Raw genomic sequence first — 22,979 nt, 5'->3', positions numbered from 1 at the left:
ACTTGTTCATTAAATGTTTGGCAGAATTCACCAGTGAAGTCATTGGGTCTAGGCCTTCCCTTTGCTGGGAGACTTTTGAACACTGATTGAATTAAAGGTCTCTTCAAATTTTCTATTTTTGGATTTGGTCTTGGTAGGCTTGGTGTATTTTTTTTTCTTTCAAGTTTTTATTTAAATTCCAGTTAACATACAGTGTAATATTAGTTTCAGGTGCAGAATTTAGTGATTCAAGGTTTTGTATTTCTTTGTCCGTTTCCCGTAGGTTATTCAACTTACAGCATGCAGTTGTTCACAGAGTGCTCGTAATCCTTTTTGTTTCAGAGGAATCAGTAATAATGTCCCCATTTTAATTTCTGAATTTAATGAGTCTTTTTTCTTTTCTTAGTCCAACTAAAAGTTGGTCAATTTTCTTGATCTTTTCAAAGAACCAACTTTTGGTTTCATTAATTTTCCCTCTTTTCTGTTTATTTCTGTTCTAATCTGTATTTTCTTCTTCCTGCTCACTTCTGGTTCAGTTTGTCCTTTTTCTAGTTCCTTAAGGTGTGAAGTTAGGTGGTTGATTTTAGATCTTATTATTCAACATAAGCATTAATGCTATACATTTCTTAGCACTGGTTTCGCTGGATCCTGTAAGTTTCAGTATTTTGTATTTTCATTTTCATTCATCTTGAAATATTTTCTAATATCCCTTGGGATTTCTTCTTTGAGCCATTGGTTGTTTGAGCGTCTTAATTCCCACAAATAGGGGAATTTTTCAGTTTTCCTTCTGTTAATGATTTCCAACTTCATCCTTCTGTGGTTGGAGAAGTATTTTGTATGATACCAGTATTTTTAAATGAGACTGGTTTTGTGGCCTAACATATAGTGTGTCCTGGAAAATGTCCTTTGTGCACTTGAGAATTGTGTGTACATGGTCCCTGGGTAGAGTGTTCTGTGCATGTGTTAGATATAGTTGATTTACTATGTTTACATCCTCTTTGCTTCTGTGTGGTGGCTCTATACATTACCAGGAAGGGGCGTGTGGAGGTTTCCAGCTATAACTGTAGAACTGTCTTTTTCTCCCTTAGTTCTTAGTTTTTACTTCCTAGAATTTGGTGATCCATCATTAAGTGTGCATTTATTTAGAACTTCTTGCTGTCTTGAGCCTTGTATTATATAACTGTCTCATGCAACCTTTTTTTTTTTTTTATTTAAAGTCTAGTCTTATATTAGTATAGCTGCTCCTCTCTTTTGGTTACTATTGACGTGGAGTATCTCTTCCCATGCTTTCACTGTTTTTGTCTTCGGATCTAAAGTGAGTTCCCATAGACAGCATATAGTTGGATCATGTGTTTTTATCCATTCTGCCAATCTCTGTCCTGACTGGAGAGTTTAATCCATTTACATTTAAAGTAATTACTGATAAGGAGGGACTTGTGTCATTTTGCTATTTGTTTTCAGTATGCCTTAACAGCTTCTGTTTCCCATTTCTTGCTTTCCTTGTCTTTTGTATTCATTTTTTTTTTTTTTTTGTAGTGAAATGTTGTAATTCCTTTGTCATTTCTTTTTGTGTATATAGTGATCTTCTTTGTTGTTACTGTGGGGGTTACACTGAACATCCTAAACTTAGAGCACTTGAATGTGTTTTTATCCAGCTCCCCTTCAGTAACCTACAAAATGCTACAGCTCTGTCCCTACCCCTTTCAGTTGCTGATGTTACAAAATTATATCTTTATGCATTGTGTGCCCCCAAACATAAACTAATAATTCTTTGAAATGCATTAGCCTCAGATTAATGGAAAACAAAATGTGGAGTCACAAAGCAAAGTTATAGTAATACTGGCTTGTTGGTTGGGCTTGACTAGGGGTGTGTTTTTGCCAAGCAAGTAGAAAGATGGGCAAGAGAATGGAAATCTGGAAGGGAGGAATGATTGCTGTGCCTATGAAACCAATGCTGGGAAGGAGGGGGCTTGGCAAGAAAGTGAGGAGGACGGGGTTTTAAAAAATGACAGGTTGCGGGTGCCTGGGTGGCTCAGTTGGTTAAGCGACTGCCTTCGGCTCAGGTCATGATCCTGGAGTCCCGGGATTGAGTCCCGCATCGGGCTCCCTGCTCAGTGGGGAGTCTGCTTCTCCCTCTGACCCTCCCCCCTCTCATGTGCTCTCTCTCATTCTCTCTCTCAAATAAATAAATAAAATCTTTAAAAAAAAATGACAGGTTGCAGGTCTTAAAGTATTTGAAGAATTGTGGTGGGGACATGGGAGTAACGCACCGGCAGGACATCAGAGTAGAGAACCTAAAGTCAAGACTCCAGAGGTGGCCGGGTCAGGGCTGCTGCATGGGTCTGGAAGAGGAGCAAGTGGCCAAGAGGAAAAGCCTTCAGGGAAGGAGAAGCTGAGGAGTGAGATGCGGGGCATCAGCTGGGATGTAAATGCCCAGGGAGTGAGGAGAAGCCACACGGAGGTCAGAGAGGTGGCCAGCTTCCATGTAGAGGCTGTTACCGGTAGCAGGCCTGAGGGCCACAGGGATTGATGCTTTTGAGGAGACAAAGTGGTTTGAAATAGGGAAACAGAATGAGCCTCCACTTGGGACAGCTCGAGGGAATACTGTTGGGGGGGTGAGCTGTGCTTGGAGGCGGCCAAGAAGCTGAGCCCTCCCTGAGGAGAGGTTGCACGTGTCAGGGTGTGTTCAGTACACACATGGACGTGAGGCATGGGCGGCTGGGACATTCTGGAGCATGGCCAAGACAATCCCGGCTGTGGGCTTGATGTGGACAGTCCCCCCAGTTTCTCCTCCACCTTGGGCTGGGGGAGCCGGGACCAACACGCAGCCCAAGCTTAGTTTTCTTATCTGTTCAAATACACAGGAAGGTGCATGCTTCACGGGGTGGGAGTGAGGGGTGGAGGGTAGGAGCATAGGGTTGAGAACGCTGGAGGCCACAGCGTGTGGGTCGAGGGCTGTCCACACACACGTCCTTAACGACCAGCATTTGTCCTCCTCCCATGTCATCAGTCTGGAGGGCACCCTCCTTGGAGCCCTGGTCAGATGCCCCCCAGAGCCGATGGTAGGAGTTTCACAGAATGACCTCACACCTGGGCTCTCCTTGACCCAAGATTCCTTTTCTCCTCCGTTCCCTTAAGTAGGTCACACAGGCAAAGTCCCTGGCTGTGGTGTGGGTTTTCAAGGCAATGTCACTTGGGAGGGGTGGGGAAGGACAGTGTGGCATTTCCTTCTCATCCTCCAGCTAAAGCTTAAATGCCACTTCTGCTGAAAGCACCCCTTGGCCTCACCCCATGGTTCTCAACCAGGGACTGTCACTCAGGAGGTACGTGGCCAAGTCTGGAGGCCTTTCTGGTGGTCACAGCTGCACGGTGCTCCAGGCATCCCATGGGTCGAGGCCAGGGACACTGTAAACATCCTACGAGTGCCCCCCGCCCCCAGCGCCACGTACCCACTGCCCAGTGTCGGCATGGCCACAGGGGAGACACCCTGGCCTCTGTGGTTCAAACCAGGTCCTGGCCCCATTCTAGGCTCCCCAAGCCCGGCTTATTCCTTCGTGGCACCTAACGCAGGCCGTAATTATGGCGGTGGCTGACTTCACAAATCTGTTGTCCACCCGCCTCACCTGGAACTTAAGTGCAAGACGGCCGGGGTGCCCTATGCCCACTCCAGGCAAGATGCCTGGTATACAGTAGGTGCCCAGTAACTGGATGAGTAGGAACCTGTAACAAGGGTTTTTTTCTGTATGGTACTTTGAATGTGCATCTCCAAGTTCTACAGGGCTCACAGCTCACAGTGGGATTTCTGCTCCTTTCAGCTCCAATCAAACTGAGGTTGGTCTAAGCCAATGCTGTTTTCTAGGATCTCCCATGAAATGGTGGATGAGCTTTCGGGAAATTTTTACCATGTGTGTATTGAAAGTTGCACTCATCCCTAATCGCTAAAAAAGAATGCACAGAAACAGACCATCAGTGGACTATCTAATTTATAAAACGTGACCATTTTTATTGTCACTGTAAAGAGGTGTAGCTCAACCAGATTGTAACAAGATTACCACAGCTTATTCCAAAAGAAAATTTTAATACAAGAGATTTTAGAAAATTAAACACATTTGTTTAAAAATTCTATTGTGTAAACCTTAACATAAGAGGGCAGTTAACATAATACTACACGTTTCGGAGCGAGTCTGTGGACTGCTAGGCCCCACGTACGTCCAGACGGTGGACTAGACTCTCCATGTGTTGCCATGTCCCCCTCCCCCCTGGCAGAGGGCTCACAGGGACCCGGTCAGCCAAAGGGGACTCTTCCAGGGAGGATGGCCTCCCTGCTGGGACACCAGAGGGCTCCTGCATTCACCGGTCTCCCTCTTCCAGGAAGTCCATATCTGCTAAGGTTAGCAAAGAGTTTTACCAAATGATGATGCCGGCAATGGTGAAGCTAAGGCTGCGGAGGCAAAGGCGTTCTTTCCAGGCTGGATGCTAGATAAGAAAACATCCTAGTGAGCTCCACCAGCCCCTCACTCCGGGAAATGCGTGTTCTCCAGGCTCCTTTCAGCAACTTGGTGCAAGTGTGCGGTCTGCTGTTCTGTATCCTTCTGTGGCCTCAGTCCCAATTTTTGCAAGGGCCTTCCCTACATAGTTTCTACTGAGGGTAGAAAGAGTCTTTCAAGGTGAACGAGTGGGCTCTCCGTGTGCAGGTCAGGAAAGCAGGAAGGGGACCCGATCAGGCTCCGAGGAGAAGGGTGCTACCTGGGCGTGTCAGCTAGTGGTTTTCCAGTCATGATGGAGAGGCATGCATGTGCCCTAAGAACTGAACCCCTGGACCTCAGAACAGTAGTGCATTCAGCATGTTCTGTGGTGGGGTGCTCCTCCATGCTGTAAGCTCAACCGTCCTTTAGAGAAATCAGATTTTGTATTTTCCTGTAAAGAAATGGATTGGGTAGGTTAAGTAAAGCCCATTCACTGTGGTTGTGAGGATTTAGACACACAGGAGAGGCTCCTTGCCCTCACGGAGAGCTGTCAACCGCAGGTCTGTACACCACAGTGGTTCGTGGCTGAGGGGAAGGTGAGACACGCGGGGTCGAGCTGAGCAGGTGCATCTGGGCAGCAGCAGGCTGAGCCCAGAGCCAGTCGGTTGTGAGCACGCCCATGTCCCCCCCCCCCCCCCCCGCCCCGATCCAGTAGCTGGTTTTATTTTAGAAACCTAATCAAAACCACGTGTTACAGAAACAGGAAACTGAACTTTTTGGCACAGAAACGTTAGATAAAATATACAGTGCTACAATGGTGCGAAATGAGCACAGAAGCCAAACCCAACAGCAAATATTGAATGTTAGCTTTAATGAAACAATGCAAAATATTTAGAAAAATGATGGTTGTACAAGACCTTGCTCCTGAGCAGATGCCTGCCTGCCGGAAACACCCTCTGCCGCGGCCCGGGCTGGGGACAGAGCCCAGCGTGTGGGGCACGGTCCCGCGCCAACCACAGAGGAGAGAAAGGTCAAGACAATTATTGCCTTTGGGGTTGACATCGGGCAGGTGGTGTGCCCCTTCTGGGATGCCTCTGCGCCGGTCTGATGTTCCTGGGCAGGTGGGGCCCTGGCAGGGTCGCTCTAGGCTGAAAATGGAGCCTGTCCTTTGCCCTCAGTTCTGCACCAGGCAAGATGGCCCCTCGGGAGTGAGGTGCCTCCCTGGGAACGAGCTCTGGTGCATCCAAAGGCACCAGGCTGAGGCATGAAGGCTTCTGGAGGAGACTGGTGGGGCGGGTGTCTGCGGGGACAAGGCCTGGCCTCCAAGTGGGGGGGCAGGCCGGTTCCCCCAGTGAAGGTGAGCATGTGGTGGTGGTGGGGCGGGGGGTCGAGGCCTAGAAGCCTGCACCTCAGGTGGGTGAACTTTCCCATGTGGAGCCGAGAGGGCAAGAGAACACTTGGTGCAGCCCGGCCACAGAGACCCTGGTTCGGGGTGCGGGGAAGCAAGCAGGGTGGTTTCTGATCAACAGGGCTTGCTGGCAGCTCTCCATTCCCGCTTCCTGACTCGGGGCCCACACACGCGATGCGTTATTAGGCTCCCGTGCCGGCTGGCTCTTGGCATGAGCTGCAGCTATCAGTCCGACGACTGTCAACAGCTTTGATTGCCTGTCGTTTTTAAAGGCACAACCCACACCCCGCCAATGCTGACAACTTGGAGTGGTCAGCCAAGAACTCGGGAGGTACCCAGCTGTGGAGCAGAGCCCAGCACGTAATAAAATTGTCCTCCTGTCCACAGACCCCCGCCCCTAGCCCTCCCTCTCTGTTCCTGTCTCAATGACTCAACGAGGTGATCCCTTTGTAACCAGAGCCCTTGGGTGTACCTGGGTAGCGGTGCTAAAGGTGACCATCATGGGAGAGAATGCCCTCTCCCGGGTGGGCCCCGCCGCCTTCCTCGGGTGCCAACTTTGGAGGCGTCAAAGGATCTTACTAGATCTAGGAGATAGGAGCAACTTCTACTGGTTCTTTCCGCTGCACTGTGTTTATCTCTGATGGGTCACGGGGCCGAGTGGGTGTCATACAGGGCAAGGGCCAGCCAGCCCTCTGATTTGGATTCAACCAAAGGGCAGCAGACGACATGGACATGGGGAGAGGGTGGCATTTTGTGCATCGGGTCTCAGTCCGCACCTGGCTGGGCCTGGGTCTGTGGTTCTTTCTCTAGGAACTGGAGGCTCACTGCTTCTCTGCATCCCAGCACGCCGGGGAGCAGGGCGGGGATCTGGAGCAGCGATGGAGGTAACCACTGCATAACATTCTGTGACTCCAGAGTTAAGGCTTTGAGGAGTGGCTGTCATGTGTATGTCACATGCAGATCTGAGCTGAAATGAGGGGAGGTGGTCCGTATGCTGACAATGGTTCTAGGGTTTCTGCTCCATCACGAAAAGGGGGTGCATGTAGTAAGCAGCCTGGACGGGCTGTGTATGGTCCCAGGAACAAGCTTTTCCATCTGCGTTTCAGGAAAGCAGGGCAAGTTTTCCATGAATAATTAAGCTTTAAAAAATAGAGTTTCTTCTTTTGTAAATACAGGCAGAGTGTGTAATTGTTTCTCAAGGCTTAGCATCTGTCCGTCGTAGTTCTGGGCACTTTTTTTTTTTTTTTCTTAACCTCTGCAGAATGTCAAAGGAGGTTCCTGGTGGGGATTTTGGAGGTGAGGTCAGACTCACACTCAGACATGTCTTAGGCCCGGTGCCCAAACAGGCTGCGGGAGGCTCCACTCTGTATCTGCTGCCAACCCTGCTTCCCAGACTGACGGGGAGCAGGAACCCGCCCTGGGGAGGCAGGCCTGGGGCAGCTCATCTTCACCCGGTTCCTGCCTGCCAATGGGGCCTGCTCAGAGATTGGGGCGGGGGGGGGGCAGAGGGTACAGCATGAACGTGTCTTTAGGGAATGACCATGATCTGGTGCGAGTACACACTGTCCGAGTTCCCAGGCAGCCCCAAGTTCGGAGTTCTGCAGGGCTCCGGAGTGCAGTCTGCAAGCCCGAGGGCCTGTGGTCTCCTCCATCGTAGTTCCCAGAACAGAGTCTCTCTCACGACCTTGAGGCCTCTTGGCTTGTAAGGTCAAGGCCCTGGAATTCTAGACAGCCCAGGGCCCGCCAAGCCTCACAAGGTGCATGTGGGCCCAGGCGGCCTCTGGTTTCCTAAAGGGGCTAGTACTTCCAGAAGCCAACCTCAGAAGGTTGGGGGAAGTGCTCTATGCACCCCAGTTCAGGGTCCTTAGTAGCTCCTTCACAAGGAGGCCACTAGCATGTCTTCCTCGAGGAGGCCACGTGAGCTACCACTGGCCACGGATTCTACAACCAGGGGGTTTTAGGGCCCCTGGTAGAGAGTAAAAGGGGAAGGAACGTGACCTCCCCCCCCCCAACCCCACGTGGCCATAGGTTACAGCAGGCAGTTATGAAAAAAGAAAAAAAAAAAGCAAAACCCAGGGTAACAGTCATTCTAATTCCCATGTGGAAAAGAGTCAAGAGGTGGTCTCTGACCCACCTCAGAGTTGTGCATCTCTACCACGGGGCTCTGTGCTCCCCCTGGTGCCCACCCTCCTGCCGGCCCCTGGGCTGGAGGAAGAGGAATGGGCAGGCCCTGGGAGGGCGCCCGTGTGTCCGGCGAGCAGCCGCCTTGCCCTCTGAGACTGCCCAGTTTAATCAGTGTCATGGGACTGGGGAGGAAGGTGTGCTCTCGGGGCTTCACCAGGTGACGGGGGGCTCACTCCAGGGTGGAAGGGGCCGGCTGCTGGGGCCAGGTCAGATGCGTAGTGGCTGGGTGGAGGCAGCTGGTGCAGCACATAGGGCCCAAGTCTGGGATTCGGCGGAGGTCAGAGGTCGCCGCTCTGGGGCTCCACGTTGCGGGTCTCTCTGGGGTGACCTCGGGACAGCTTGGGGAAGCGGGAAGCCACTTTGGGCCGGGTGTTCTTGGTCAGCGGTTCTCCAGGAGGGGTGATGTCACTGTAGGATAGAGCAGGGAAGAATCCGATTAAGTCAGGGCGTCCAGCAGGGTGTGAGAAGGGCAGGAGTGGCCTCAGAGGGGACAGATGCTCCCCAGCTCTGACAGGTGAGCGCAAGGGGGGCCAGGGCTTTCTTCCCCACTGTCACTGATCCGTGCCCTTGCTGGAGGATCAAAGAAAACGCTTTGGAGAACATTGCATTTAAGGCCAAAAGAGGTGTAGCAAAAAGGGGGGGGCCTTCTTGTGGAATTCATCCTAAAAGAATAACCAGAATGTAGGCCACCGTCTAATTAGAAGGACGTTCCCATGCAAAAGAGCCAAAAATAGCACAACCACTCCGCAGTCCAACGGAGGGGATGACCCACCTGGGTTTTAAATGGCCTGCGCCCCGGGACAGTGGGAGCGCTACGGGCCGCGCTGGAGGGGGCACTGAGCGCCCAGGGAGGACGGACGAGGAAAACCCGAGATAAAATAGGGTGTGGGCCCCTGCCAGGCGTTCGGGAAAACCTGTGGGAGAAGGAGGTTTGTCCCTTCCTTCCATGCCATTCTTGAGCACCCGTGTGGGCCGAGCCCTGTTGGAGCCCCTGCAGATGGCAGCCACGAGCAAAACCGCTTCTCCCAGGCCTGGTGGAGACTTGCCAGCCACCGGGGAGATGACGTTACCGGTGGGACACGTGATGAAGGCAGCCAGAGCGTCCCTGGGCAGAAGATGCCCGAGAGCGCTGGTGGGTCAGGTCAGGAGGCCCTCGGTGCAGGAGGACAGGAGGGAGGCCTGTCAGGTGGTCCTGGGGGGGGGGGGGGGGGGGCGGTAGTCGTCCATGGTCCAGCTGCCATCTAAAGTGACCCCTGCCTGCCCTGGGGAGAAGGGCCTGGAGGGGTCTGGGCTGTGAACGCAGAGTTGCTGAACTCTGCCTTATTTCCTACAGTTCTTGTAACAAATGACCCCACACTTAGTGGCTTGAATGCCAAACATACCGTCTTGCAGTTGTGGGGGACTTTAAGTCCAAAATGGGTCTTATGGAGCTAAAGTCAGAATGTTGGCAGACCTGGTTCCTTCTGGAGGCTCCAGGGGAGAATGTTTCCCTGCTTTTCCCCGTTTCTGGCCACCTGCATTCCTCTCCCTCATACCAGGACCTTCGTGATCACACGGGGCCCACCTGGGCCATCTGCCTTTTTCGAGATCCTGAACCACACCGGCCACACCCCCTGCGCCAGGTCAGGGGACACAGAGGGTCCAGGGACTGGGGCATGGACATTCTTAGCGTTATTCTGTGCGGCACAGAGATTGGAACAGTGGAATCAACAAGATTTGGTATTTGAACAACAATGGGCTCTAGAGCTGGCAGAAAATACGAGTAAGAAATGATAACTCCTACAAACAATATCTCACTGGGACAAAACGTGTCTAAAACACCAAGCTGAGGTGAACCTCATTCTCGCGTCTCGAGTGTCCCTGCGCCACTGACCTTCCAAACGTGTGGCCCCCAGACTGTGCCAGCAAAGACAGCCCCTCTGTCGATGAGCACTGAGGCTCAGCAGTACCCCGGCCACCCAGGGAGTAAGTGGCAGATCCAGAATCGTCCAAGCCCCTCCAGACAAGTTAGGGAATGAGCCACATTAAAAAAGAAATTGCCCCTGCCTCCCGGGGTCCCCGTGGGTTCCGTGGGACAGCCCACTTCCTTCCCGCATCTCAGCAGTGGTTCTGCTGACAGGGGTCGGATCTTTCCGCCTTTGCAGGGACACGGCCATCGTGCTCAGCGAGATGCCCCTTGTGGTGAGTTCAAGACAGCATCTCACTAACAAAATGAGAAACTCCTCTAGTGACAATCTCCTCCCCCCGAAGTCTGGCTGTGCTTCGCGTCCTGTTCCCGGAGGAGCGAGCAGTACCGTCCAGCCGAGAGCAAGTGGGAGCTGCTCCTCGTTCCCACCGTCCATCCAGGGGCTTAGCCGCATGGTCCTCCTTCAGAAGGACACCTGGCCGTAGGCTACTGTTTCTTCTCTCGAAACTACCCAAGGTACCAAAAGCCTCTTTACCCTGAAGGCCCCTTACAGGATGGGCAGAAAATGCTGGAAGGCCTCACCCCTCACACTGTGCAGGAGGCCTTGGATATAAATGTCACTGGAAACCACCCCCTCCCTTCACTAGTCAGGATCCAGAGTGACCCCAACTCGGAGGCTGTCGCCCTCGCTGGGCATGACATGCCAGGTGGGCGTGAGTCCCACCAGAGCCTGTCAGGCCCCGGGAGGGAGAGTTACAAACCAGTCGGGACAGTTTGTTTTTCCACAGGTAGCACCTATGGAGGTGGAGGTGGCCTCGCCCTGAGCCAGAGCCCAGTCCTGCCACCCAGGGGCTGGGCGCCTTGCTCGTCGGGCGCAGGGAAAGGCCGAGGGCGCGGCCCTCAGCATGCTGCGGGGAGGAAAGGGGCCTGAACCCCACGTAAGGCCACACGCGGGCTGCCTTTCTTCAGGCAAGTGCCTGGTTCTCCTTGAGCCCTGGCTTCCAAGACAGAAGGAAGATGGGGCTGTTTTGAGAGTTCAAGGGAGAGTCAGCCCCTCAGACTACGTAAGCTCTGTTGTCTGATACCGTGCTGGGCAGATGGGGGCCCACAGCCTCACTGGGGATGGGCAGCACAGACCCCGGGACAGACTGTTAGAGAGGAGCTTGGTAGTTGCCCTGTTGGGGTAAACACAGGGTGTTCCGAGCAGGGCACGAGACGTGCTCATCACGGTGGTTACAGGGCTTCCTGGAGGAGGAAGAGCGGAGAAGGATGAGCAGGACAGAGTTGTGTGGTTCACCGTGGCAAGGGCCCTGTGCTGGCCGACCTCGCCGGCTGCTTCACCTTCCCGGAAGGCAGGATTGGCCACACAGGTGGACCGCGATGTCACTGAGCTGATGCCTGGGGACTCGAGTGTCACTGCTGGGGCTGGGGGCCTGACCATGAAAGTAGCTGGTACGGGGGGAGGGAGAGCTCCATCCTCAAGGCCCCAGCAAGCAGCGACAGCGAGCCTGGCCGCCGTGCTGGGGGAGATGGGCAGAAGCTCTTGCAGTAACTCCCATAAACCCAGAGCAGTGGGGGCAGCACGGAGGCCCCTGGAGTTGAGCTGGTAGCATAGGGAGAGGGTCAGGGGGAGCAGGGAGCCATAGTAATGACTGGGTGGAGGTTAAAGGCAGCCGGACAAAGAGCTGCCAGCCCAGGGCCTGTGTAAGGCCCCACCCCAAGGAACTCTATGGGTTTTTTAGGTCAAGAACTATCCAACAGTTTCCTGTACTCATTGGCCATTTGCGTGTCTCTGGAGAAATGCCTACTCCAGTCCTTAGATGGCTCTTTAATTGGGGAAATGCACATCCAAACCACAGGGAGCTCTCACCTCACACCTGTCAGGATGGTGATTCTCATAAAGCCACCACGTTTTGGGAAGGAAGTTGGAGCTTGGAAGCCTTGTACACTGTTGGTGGGGATGCAAGATGGTACAGCTGCTAAGGGAAACCACGTGGAGCTTCCGCAAACGATGACAAAGAGAACTACTGTATGATCCAGCAATCCCAGCTCTGGGCATTCCCCCCAAAGAATGGAAATCAGGATCCTGAAAAGCTATTTGCACCCCCATGTTCACTGCAGCATTATTCACAACAGCGAGGCCATGGAAACCAGCTAAGAGTCCGGGGACAGACGGATGGATACAGACAATGTGGTGTGTACATATAATGGAATCTTATTCAGCCTTCCAGGAAATTCTGAGCTAAGCAACCCCATGGATGAACCTGGAGGAGATTATGCTAAGTGAGCTCAGTCCGCAGAAGCTGTAAGTCTGTGGGATTCCACCTGCATGCGGTGTCTAAAATAGTCCAACTCCTAGAATCAAGAGTGGAACTCTGGTCATCAGAGTGGGGAGTTACGAATCAGCAGCACAAAGCTTCAGTTACTCTGAAATCCTTTCTAGAGCCCTGCCGTACAACACTGTCCCTGTCGTCACCGAGAACGTAATACCCGCCCAGAAGGTAGCGGGTAGATGTCATGTTCTCACACCGTATGGTTTTTTGTGTGTCTAATACTGGCAAGTGAATCGTAGCAGAAGGCGTGAGCCTGTGGGTACGTGTCACTGGGAGGCCAGAGCGGGTGGCGAGCTGGGAGCAGCGGCTGAGCCTGCTCTGAGCGGGCAGAGGTCACTGGCGCCCCGGGGCTGGGCACAGGCCGTTCCAGGGAGGCGGGAACAGGTGTTCGCAAGGCCAGCCTGACATCAGGGAGATTTTCTTTAACTGAGGCTCCCTCGAGCCCCTACTGTAGCCACTGCCTCTGTTGCGGTCCCAGCTCTGTGTCCTCAGAAGGCAGTTCTCTCCGTCCTGGTGAGCCGGCGACCGTTTGCTCCCTGGCCCCGGCGAGAGGGCGGGCCCCCGAGAAGCCAGCCGTCACTGCTCCGGCATGGATGTGTTGTCTGATAAAGTGGGGGCCCGGGGGCTCGCGGGAGGGGGACTGAAGAGCAAGGTGGACCTACCTTCTTGATCCTCCCGCCTCCGTCCTGAGGTCAGGGCCGATCTGCCCCCTTCCCCAGACGAGAAAGGCCCCACCTCCACCCTAAGCAGGGATTTCCACCATAAACCATGTGAAGCACTGGACAGGACTTCATTTTTGGAGTCCGAAAACCAGGGTTCATTCTGTTAGACACTAGAGAACCCTAGAGGAAGGTATGTTACCTTCCCCTGACTCAGTTTTCTGATCTGTGAAATGGGGATGCTACGGGTCTTTCCTACCATGCGTGAACCATTCAACACCTATTGATTGAGTCTGCTGCCCTTCGAGGTGGATGTGGCGTGCTCAGGGCCCCAGACAATGGAGCTAAGAGTGCAAGAGCACGAGTGAAGTCCGGCAAGCAAAAGCTTCGGCACTTTGGCAGCAAGGAACCGGGTAGAGGCTTTTACAAAGATTTTGCAAAAGACCAAACTATAGTAACTTCAACCCCTGCCATCCTCCACTCCCTTCCTCTGTCCAACCTGGGGGAGGGGGGAGGGACCCTCCTCTGCAGTGACCCTCCTTCTGTTTTTGGAAAAGACCTGTGTGTTGGGTGGTAGACTGTAAGCTGCCTAGTCTCGACCCAGCGGAGGGCGGTCTCGTGTGCCGGCAGGCGCCCCGAGGACAGGTAGGGGGCAGGGACGTGCACATGCTACTTGAACTGCCGGCCCAGCCTTCAGAGGTCAGGGAACCAGGGCTAAAGACTGCGGCCACTGTAGAGGGAAGACCAAGCCTCTGAGAGATCATCATGGTCTCTCACAGCTGGGGCCAGACCCTTGTGGGCTTCCAGAGCAGTGAAGACAAGACTTGGTTTCGACCCTGAGGTTGCTCAGACTGGGGCAGTGGGGGTGTAGTAAGTGACCAAAGAAAAGCCGTCCACCATGCCTGGGGGGAGGGGAGCTGGGGAGGGGCCCGGGGGCAGGGCCTGAGGCAAGCCCTGGGGCAGGAGTGAGGCCCCATGGGAGACAGGAGAAAGGGAGGGGCTTTCGGGCAGGAAGAACAATGAGAGGCTCCAGGAAGAGGACGGGCTGCAGGCCCCAAGCTGCCCACGGACGCAGGGTGGCACGTGGATGTATGCAGCAAAGGAAGGCTACAAGGTGATCTAGATCCATGCGGTCCTGGAGTTGTACTAACCTGCTTTCTGCAGGGATAGACCCGTGGATGAGTGAAGACTTGGCAATGAAACCGCCTCTTCTGGGCTGGGGCAGTGCTGTCCCCGTCACTAGGCTGTACTGGATCTACTCCACTGATGAATAACGTACACCAACTGATAACCTCTACTAAGGACAGAACACGTGAACATGATCCAACTTCCCTCTCGGTGCTCTCATCAACATGAATAGCCCTGAAGAGGAACGTGCTGAGGATGAGATTTTCTTTGCTCCGACACAGGCTGCAGCCCCCAGCCAGGACTCAGGCTCTAGTCTCGGGGATCGTGCAGCTCCTCTCGGACCCAGGCTCAGTGGGGAAGGGCGAGGCCACCTTTGGGGTAGGATTCTGGGAGTCCCAGCATCGTTATCATAGGCAGGAATGGTCACTGAGGCCCAGAGTCACCATGCCCAGAGCTGTCATGTTTCCCAGATTCCATCTTCATCACCATTTATACCTTCCCCATTTCCTCCTATCCGCATAGCTCCCCTATAAAACTCAAGATTTTTCTTTACCTCTATTTATAGGTTACTTTGGCTGATGAGAAAATACCCATAAAAATGGATTCAAGGCATCTTAAAACATTCTTTAAAAGTTTCCCCGTGTTACCAGAGGTTCGTTGGCCACCCCCACATACTACGTGAAGGTGGTCTTCTTCAAAATGCATGTTCTTGGCATGTCAGATAAATCTGAAAGGCATTATACTACGTGAAAGGAGCCGGGCTAGGGCACCTGGGTGGCCCGTGGGCTGAGCGGCTGCCTACGGCACGAGTCCTGGGATGGAGCCCGGCATCGGGCTCCCTGCTCAGTGGGGAGTCTGCTTCTCCCTCTGCCCTCCCTGACCCCCAACTCCTGCTCGCTCGCACTCTCTCAAATGTTTTTTTTAAAGGTTTTGTCAGAGACAGAGTGCGCACAAGCAGGGGGAGTGGTGGGCAGAAGCAGAGGGAGAAGCAGGCTCCCCGCTGAGCAGGCAGCCCGATGTGGGGCTCGATCCCAGGACCCTGGGATCATGACCTGAGCTGAAGGTCTGCAGACGCTTAACTGACTGAGCCACCCAGGTGTCCTTAAATTAACCCCCCCCCCAAAAAAAAGGGCAGCCAGGCTCAAAAGCTATACCCTGATTTCATTCATAGGACATTTTGGAAAAGGCAAAACTATAGGGCCAGATCCCAGGGTGCCAGGGGTTGACTACAGCATGCTCTAGGGGATGCTGGGGGGTGAAGGGGCTGCTATTCTGTATCTTGATGATGGTGGTAGTTCTTGGATTCCATGCTTTTGTCAAAACTCCTAGAACCATGTAAGAGAAAGGGCAAGTTTTACCACATACAACTTATACCTCCATCTCACTAAGCCTGGCTGAGAAAGGCAGTCTTTTTAGGTCTACTTCAGCATGAAGTAGGAGACTGTGACCTTGTCCCCTTATCTCGGTAGAAAGAGCAGGGGTTCTGGGGACAGAAATCTTAGATTCTATCATTTACCAGCCGGGGTACCTGGACAGGTCACTGATGTGCTGGGGCCTCCCAGTCCTCCCCTGTAAGACGGATCATAGTAAAAAGACAACTGAATTAAATGAGCCAAGCGTCTGAACAGACCTTTCTCTGAGGACAATATACAAACGACCAATCAGTGGTGAAAAGACGCTCAACATCATCAGCCATCGGGAAGCGCACATCGAAGCCACAGTGAAGGCTCTGTTCGCACCCCCTGGGATGGCCACTGTCCGGCAGAGCAAATGTTGGGGACGATGTGCAGAGAGCAGAACCGCACCACCCTGCCGGTGGGAATGGTGCACGGGTTTGAAAGGCAGGCAGCTCCTCCAATGATTAAACAGTTGCCGTAACACCCGACAGCTCTACATACACACCGGGGAGAAACGAAAATGCGTCCCACACAGGAACTTGGATGCTGAAAGCAGCATTAGTTCTAATGGCCCAAAAGCATGGAGACCGCCCATGTCCATCAGGAGAGTGGACGAGGTGCTCTGTCCGTACAGTGGAGGAGGGGGACTCGGCTGTGGGCGTGCTGAGGCTCTGCGACGAGTCCCGGGGTGGGGGGCAGCACGCACCCCTGCGCCACGCCACGGTCCGCAGACTACAAGGGGGTCAAGGCAGGTCAGAAGCAGCAAACGCAAGGAGGACTCTCCTTTCCCTTAAAAGCAGACCATCTAAAACTTCCACGGGAAAGCGGTCCTTTCTACGTCGGAAGTAAAGTAAGTCTTCTCGAGGGGAAGTGGGGGCCAAGAGCATTCTGTGCAATCAGATCTTGTGAAAATAATTCTCCTCTTCCTTGCGCCCCCCTGCCCCCCATAACTTCACTTTTCCACACTTGCCTTTGGTTCCCCCTTATGTAGAAGCAGGTAGGTCTTGGCAGTTGGGGGTCTTGTCATCCTTATCACTCCCGTGTCACGGAGCACCTGTGACTCTGCGCTCTGCCTCGTTCCTCGGGCATACACAGATTTCACTCCCAGGCCAGCCGGAAGCCCTCAGAGAGGGGTAGACGTTGCCAGCCCCCCCCCCCCGCCATGCCCTGGCGCGGGTAAGCCCTGCAAGCCCCCTGCTGGCCGAAACACACCAGGCTCACGGGTCCACATACTCCGTGATTCCGTTCATGGGAAGCTCCGGAATAGGGTCATCTGGAGAAATGGGAAGTGTGTGGTTGCTTGAGGCAGGGGAAACATGGGGCTCCTTTCTGTCGTGATGAAAATCTAAAGCGAGGTGGTGGCTGTATGTATCTCTGGACTCAAAGCTACTGATCCGGGCGCGCTCTCCATGGGCGAACTGTATGGCGTGTGCACTGTGTTGTAAGGAGGCTATTTGAAGAAGTGGCCCAAGCTGAAAAAACAAAGAGGAGGGATGGTGCAGGATCTTCCCTGGCAGGTCCCTGTGACATAGCGTGGCACGATGCTGGGTGCCTGGTAGCTTCCTTCCCCTGCTGCTGAACTTGTCTTTGGTCCCCTTTCTGCACGGCAACTACCTCCTCTGAGAAAACAGTTCCCGCGCTCTAACAGAGTCCTGTCCTTCGGGTCCTGTTAAAGCCATCTCGGCGTCCACATGGGGATGGTCTCAGGCTTTGAACCAGGAGACAGGAAGTGAGGGACAGATGGATGCAGGGGCCTCCTTCCCCCAGGCCACGAGATGCAGACTTCCTGGGCTCTAGGCACTCCTGGTCTTGGAGACGGGAGTGCTGTGGGGGAACGTCCCTTCCCCATGCCCGACACTGGGCATCTGGTTCTCAGCTGGAACCTGGCCTGGGCCCTCAGCTGGAAGGCGGTGGGAGAAGCCGCCTCCTGAGCATGGCTGCTCACCCAGGACACAGCCCACATGTCCCCCACGGACCTTCTCCTCGAGCTGCTGGGGGGTTCTCTCCCTGACAATTAGCTCGGCGGCCCTTACAGAAACTCGCCCTTGTCCCTCCTGCTGGCTACCATCGGGGCGCCAGAGAAATCGGGTCTGTGGAAGCAGCACCTGCCAGGAGCCCCAGGGGTGACTGTTCTTTTTAATAAGCCTCTGGGGTGCACCTCCCTGGCATCCCAGTCCCCAGCATGTGGGTGACATCGATCCAATGGTCTCAGCCACTCAGCAGTGAAAAATGGCCATGGGGAGAGATTTACTTTTCATTTCACTTGTAAACTGGGTGTAGAGAGCGGTCAATACTCCATTTGCTGGAAGCCGCCTGCCGTGGCTTGTGGGGGGCTGCGCATGGGTGATGCTGGCGGCCAGGCCCGGCCCCGGTGCACGGCTGGGACTGAGCTCTTTCCTACCGAAGCTGTGGCCACTGTCCTCTGAGACCTGGCTCCCTGGGGAGGTCTGTGTGTGCAGGAGTTGGGAGAACTGTGTTCTGCCTCCATGGTGTGCAAACCATGAAGAAGAGCTGCCCTCCCATCTGTGGGGTCGGGGGAGGCCCCGCTCCACCCCCACGGCCAGTGGCGTCAGGGCTGCGAGCTTGTTGTTGGTCCACGTGTACCAGGCTACAGAGCCTTTGAACTCGCTTGTGGGCACGCTTCAGGGCTCCGGCCCCTACGATGGGGATCCAAAGGACCCGGCTGTACCTGTCGTCAGCCCCAGCCCCGAAGGTTTCCCTCTGGGGAGACCATCCCTGTGCATTAGGGGAAGGCGGCCTCCATGCACTTCCTCGGTTTCCTGCCCCGTGGTTAGATCTGGGGCCCAAGAACAAAGTTCTGCTCTCACAGATTGACCCACAGATGGTTCTGGTGCTTCTTCAGATCCCCACAGTTCCTAACCCCAAAAGGTCTCGTGATTTAATGATTTTCAATATGATCTTTACGCGCTGGCCTCATGACGGAGGTGCTGTGACATTCTGTTCTTGGGATGCCGCGGCGGGTGACGCTGGCGCCAGTGTGCAGAGGTTATGGGAGACAGTCACAGGGTGCTTACTGGAGGGCGGGGGGGGGGGCCTGAGCACCAATCCTGTATCTGTGTCTGCCTCCCACCCACCTTGTTGCACACACGGGGTCTAGAACAGAACGTCGAGTGTGGCATGCAGAGGTGCAGGGATTAGTGCAATGTCACGCGTCTCCTAGGTGACAGCAGGACGCAAGCCAGGGCCCATCTGACTAGAGCCAGTTCTTCTCATGCTCTGGGGAGGATGAGGGGCAGAGGACAGGGAGATATTTGCAGAGAAAAAGACATCAAGGGTCTGGGAAGACCATATGAGGTGGGCTCTGAGGCTGGAAGGGGGGGCTGGGTCGTGGACTGCCACGTGAGCCCCCCTGAGGATCGGGGGGGCCCCATTAGCATAACCCACTTCAGATGTACGGTCTCTAAAGCTTACCACTGGGGCCGGGAGTGACGAGGACAGAGAGGAGCCCCCCAGCCAGGGTGCCCTGTAGGGCTGGTATGGCCCCCAGGAGAAGGATGCTGAGGTCAGAACCAAGATGGGGCAGCAGGAACTGAGCAGGGGTAGGGCTGACAGTACAGGGGTGCTGGAGAGCGAGCCTCTGTGCGCACAGTGACCAATCAGAGGGGGTGAAAACAGGTTCCGGTTCTGTCTGGAGATTAGTCTGGGATGTGGGGGGCAGCTGAGCTGGAGGGGAAGGTACAGCAGGTGCCAGGAGCCTAGGGTACCAGAAGTGAAGGCATGTGTGTTGGGGGGTCCCTGTGGTAAATGACGCTACTGGAGAAAGGATAACTGCATTAGACCTAGTGTGCGTAGGAGGATGGCTCGAGTCCATAGAAACACTGTACTGCCTACTGCAGCCCCCAGAGACATCAGCTTTAATTATTTCATGGCCAGGAACCATGGAGGGGCTTTTTTTTTTTTTAATTTTTTAATTTTATTTATTTATTTGACAGAGAGCGAGAGAAAGCACAAGGAGGGGGAGTGGCAGGCAGACGGGGAGGGAGAAGCAGGCTTCCCGCAGAGCAGGGAGCCCGATGCAGGGCTTGATCCCAGGACCCTGGGATCATGACCTGAGCTGAAGGCAGATGCTTAACTGCTGAGCCATCCAGGCGCCCCCATGGATGGGCTTCTGATCATTACAGACCACCTGATGCTGATGGGGTGACATTGGGCACCTGCCTGGGGGCCTCTTCTAGTAGAGCTCATTACCCCAAGTGGGTGTCCCACGGGTTCCTGAGCAGACTGAGACCAACATTCCAGAAGCTTTGCACCCCATCTGCCATGTTGGGACCTCCCCCTGAAAGGCTGCTTCGAAAAAGGGCTGGATGGTTCTCTCTCTCTGCCTCTAATTATCCCCCTACCCCTGGCCAATTCCTACTAGAGCCCCCACTCCCTGGATCCTGCCACTGCCCCTTCTCAGTCCCATCTCTCCTCCTTACCGGTAGTACTCTGGGCTCAATGGTAGCCACTGCCCATCTCCTGGTCTTGAACTTGGCCAACACAGAAACTCTGAATTTCCCTTTCACACCTTTCTTCCTCCTCTGGTCTTCTCAGCTCTCCTAAATGGTACAACTATCTGCCTCCTTGCTCAAAGCCTGACCCACCACCTTGGTCTTTCTTCCTTTGATATTCCGTGTCAAAGGAATGTCAAAGTGCCCCGTGGGCTCTCCGTCTGGACACGTGTGCAACACGTGCACTTCCCTCCATGCCAACGGTGACATCCCAGGTCCAGCCACTGTGGCCTCCAGCCTGGACTCCCAACAGATTTCTGAATGGTCTCCCTGAGTTCACGGATTTCTCTGCACCTCGCCTGAAGTCCTCCATTTCCCTCCTCTACAGCTTCCGGCTGCCCTTGGGTCCAGCCCACGCTGCCTCTGGCTCTGCTCAGTTGTCCCTGAGCTGCAGGTCTTGCTCCAAAGTCCCCTCCACTCATGGGCCACCCAGTCACTGTATTTTAGTTTCTTTACGGCAACTGGCACTCCGGCCCCTTCACCACCGTCTGCCCAGCACCTAGAATTACATCTGGCACATGGAATCACTCAGGCAGAACCACAGAGGCTGCCAACGGCAAGTTCATCTGCACTGAGCCTTGTCCTTCTGGTTGGATAAGACTCTGGACACACCCAGCTTAGCAGAGGCGGCCGTGTGTGATGCCAGAACACAGGCCTTGGAATCATGAGAGCCATGAACGCTCTTGAGGTTTACTTTGAGAAAACAGGAGTAATAATCCATATTCACTTCTCTCCTACAAAGGGGTGATAATAGGACTTTTGAGACTATTAATAAGGTGCGCCCTCTGAAGCATCACCCAGGTTTGTTCTATCCGTAAAAGCTCAGTGGTTTTAACACGGCGGCTGCAGAGAACAAAAAGCATATAAAACCCTAAGGGTGGTGTTACAAGCCAGCAGAAACACAGAAGAGAACGAGAGACAGGCGTCCCGCAGCCTGGGAGACAGCAGATCATGGAAGGCCCAGAGTGTCTGAAGGGCTCCTAAGACCCACCAAGAACGAGCAGACAGTCCAACAGACATGGAGGGAAAAGATACGGTGAGTACTTCATTGGGGGGGGGGTGGCGGCGGCGGGGATACACCGGTTTGTTAGTCATTCTGCTAATATTTGTTGAAGCCGGGGGAGCTGAGTCATGGCTGGAACCATCCAGCTAAAATAAGCCAGATCAGGACGCTCCTTGGCTCCAAACTCTCTCATCATCCACCCCCCCCCCATGAGTGAAACCCTTACGATACCCTGCACAACCACCCCTGATGCGGTCCTGCCTTCTCTCCTGCTACCCTCCCTTTCCTCCAGCCTTCAGGCTCCTCAGCGGGCGCTGGGCACACTCCTGGCCCGGTGCCTCTGTGGTTACTGGTACCCAAAGACAGAAAGGCCACCTGGCCTTCTCCCCTTTCTGTCCTCTCGTTCGGGTCTCGGTGCGGCCTCCCCTGCTCGAGCCCTCGGCATGAGCTGCTGCCGTCAGTCTGGTTCACAGATGCAAAGCCGGCACGTCGGGGGCGCAGAATAGGCGCTCCGTAAAGACGTGTGGAATGAGCGAGTCCGCGGGGCATCCAGCACAGCCCCAGATCATTCTCAGGCAGCAGAAAAACGCAAGCTGGCAAAAGATGCTGTTCCCAAGCACTGGGATGGTGATCTTAGGTGGTTGCTGGACGTACAAACAGGGGACACCTTTTAGGACCGAGGGAGCTGTGTGCGAAGGTGCACACGTATCCTACGCGAATCCTGACTCCAGAACTCCACTTCCAGGGGTCCCTTCGACACACATAGGGGAGCATTTTCACAAAGATGTGTGTAAGGATATTCAATGCAGCCTGGCTTCTGATCGGGAAGCCTGCAGAGTACCTGCTTGTAGGTTGGGACGCTCATTAAATCCACAATGGCATATTCGCCATAAGCACCACTGCCTGCCATCACTGAGGATGACACACCGTGTGCACGCACCTCCGCCAAATACAATTATGTGAGAACAACAGGTTATGGAAGGCAGTGTAGGATCCGAACGTTATTAAAAACAAAATCTCAAATGAGAAAACAGCACGTGCACGTAAACGCAGAGATCAGCAGGAAACACAGGGCAATGCGTTTGTTCTGTATATTGACCCTGATTAAATGTTTGTAACTAGGACTTACACGTTACTCATTTAATAAAACAAAAGGTTGCATGAAGGAGCCCCTACGCTGCTGCTCTGAGGCCCCCGAGGCGCAGTCTCCCTGGTTCCTCTCTGTGGTACGGTGACAGCAAGTACACGCCACCAGGGGGGCTCTGAGCACGTCTGGTGCAGGCTCCACCGGCAGGAGCGAGTCTCCACCGGGTCCAGCCGCTACACCTGCTCCGAATGATTGTCTCAGGAAGGAACCACCCTTGTGCATGCACTGACTAGGGATCCAAAATCCCAGAAAGCTCGCAGAGCTGTGAGCCGGGGCCCAAGGCTCCCCAGCCTTCAGTCACCACCTTCCCTACCAAGCCTTAACTACTCGTCAGTGGCTCTGAGGAAAGCACTAGTGGTGTTAGATCATTTCCTTTCATGTATCTTAAAACATAAAGCTGATCCCAGCCCAGTCCCCTGCTCACAGCCCTCCAGAGGCTACCACTGCACGATGAACAGATTTCACTCCCTAAGACCTGCGGACAAGGCCATGCTCCCTCCACCGGGGAGACTCCCCATGTGGCCACATTTGTTGCTCAGGGCTTCGTGTTGCTGCTTGCAAGTTGCCCCACTGGAGAAACTGTCCCTCATCTACCATGGTCCCTCGCTTCTAAATCCCCTTCGTGGTACGTATCTCCCAACGCAGGGATTCAGTCTGTGTGATGTTTTGGTCTCCCCTCCACGAGACTGCATGCTCCCTGGGCCTGGTGCACAGCGGCGCCTGGTAAGTGGCTGAGGAACGAGCGGCTGCTCAACTGGTCATTCGGGAGCAAGATCCCTGGGGCACCACGGCGTGTGACCCAATGGCCGGAGATGTATCACTTCTACGCTTGAACTGCAACAACTAACCTTCATGTCG

The 22,979-nt window shown here is 54.2% G+C and overlaps 1 protein-coding gene across 1 annotated transcript in view; it reads right to left on the bottom strand.

The window, feature by feature from the left end:
• Positions 1-7,548: 7,548 nt before the first annotated feature.
• SNX29 (sorting nexin 29) overlaps positions 7,549-22,979 on the bottom strand; it is a 502,531-nt gene continuing 487,100 nt past the window's right edge. Inside the window, exon 20 of the mRNA XM_021698163.2 lies at positions 7,549-8,445. Within this exon, the coding sequence (XP_021553838.2) occupies positions 8,316-8,445 (130 nt within the window). The 3' untranslated portion in view covers positions 7,549-8,315. The remainder of the gene's footprint in view (positions 8,446-22,979) is intronic.

The sequence above is a fragment of the Neomonachus schauinslandi genome, chromosome 5, assembly GCF_002201575.2.
Source record: "Neomonachus schauinslandi chromosome 5, ASM220157v2, whole genome shotgun sequence".
Taxonomy (NCBI): domain Eukaryota; kingdom Metazoa; phylum Chordata; class Mammalia; order Carnivora; family Phocidae; genus Neomonachus; species Neomonachus schauinslandi.
This window is presented reverse-complemented; position numbering and strand designations above follow the sequence as displayed.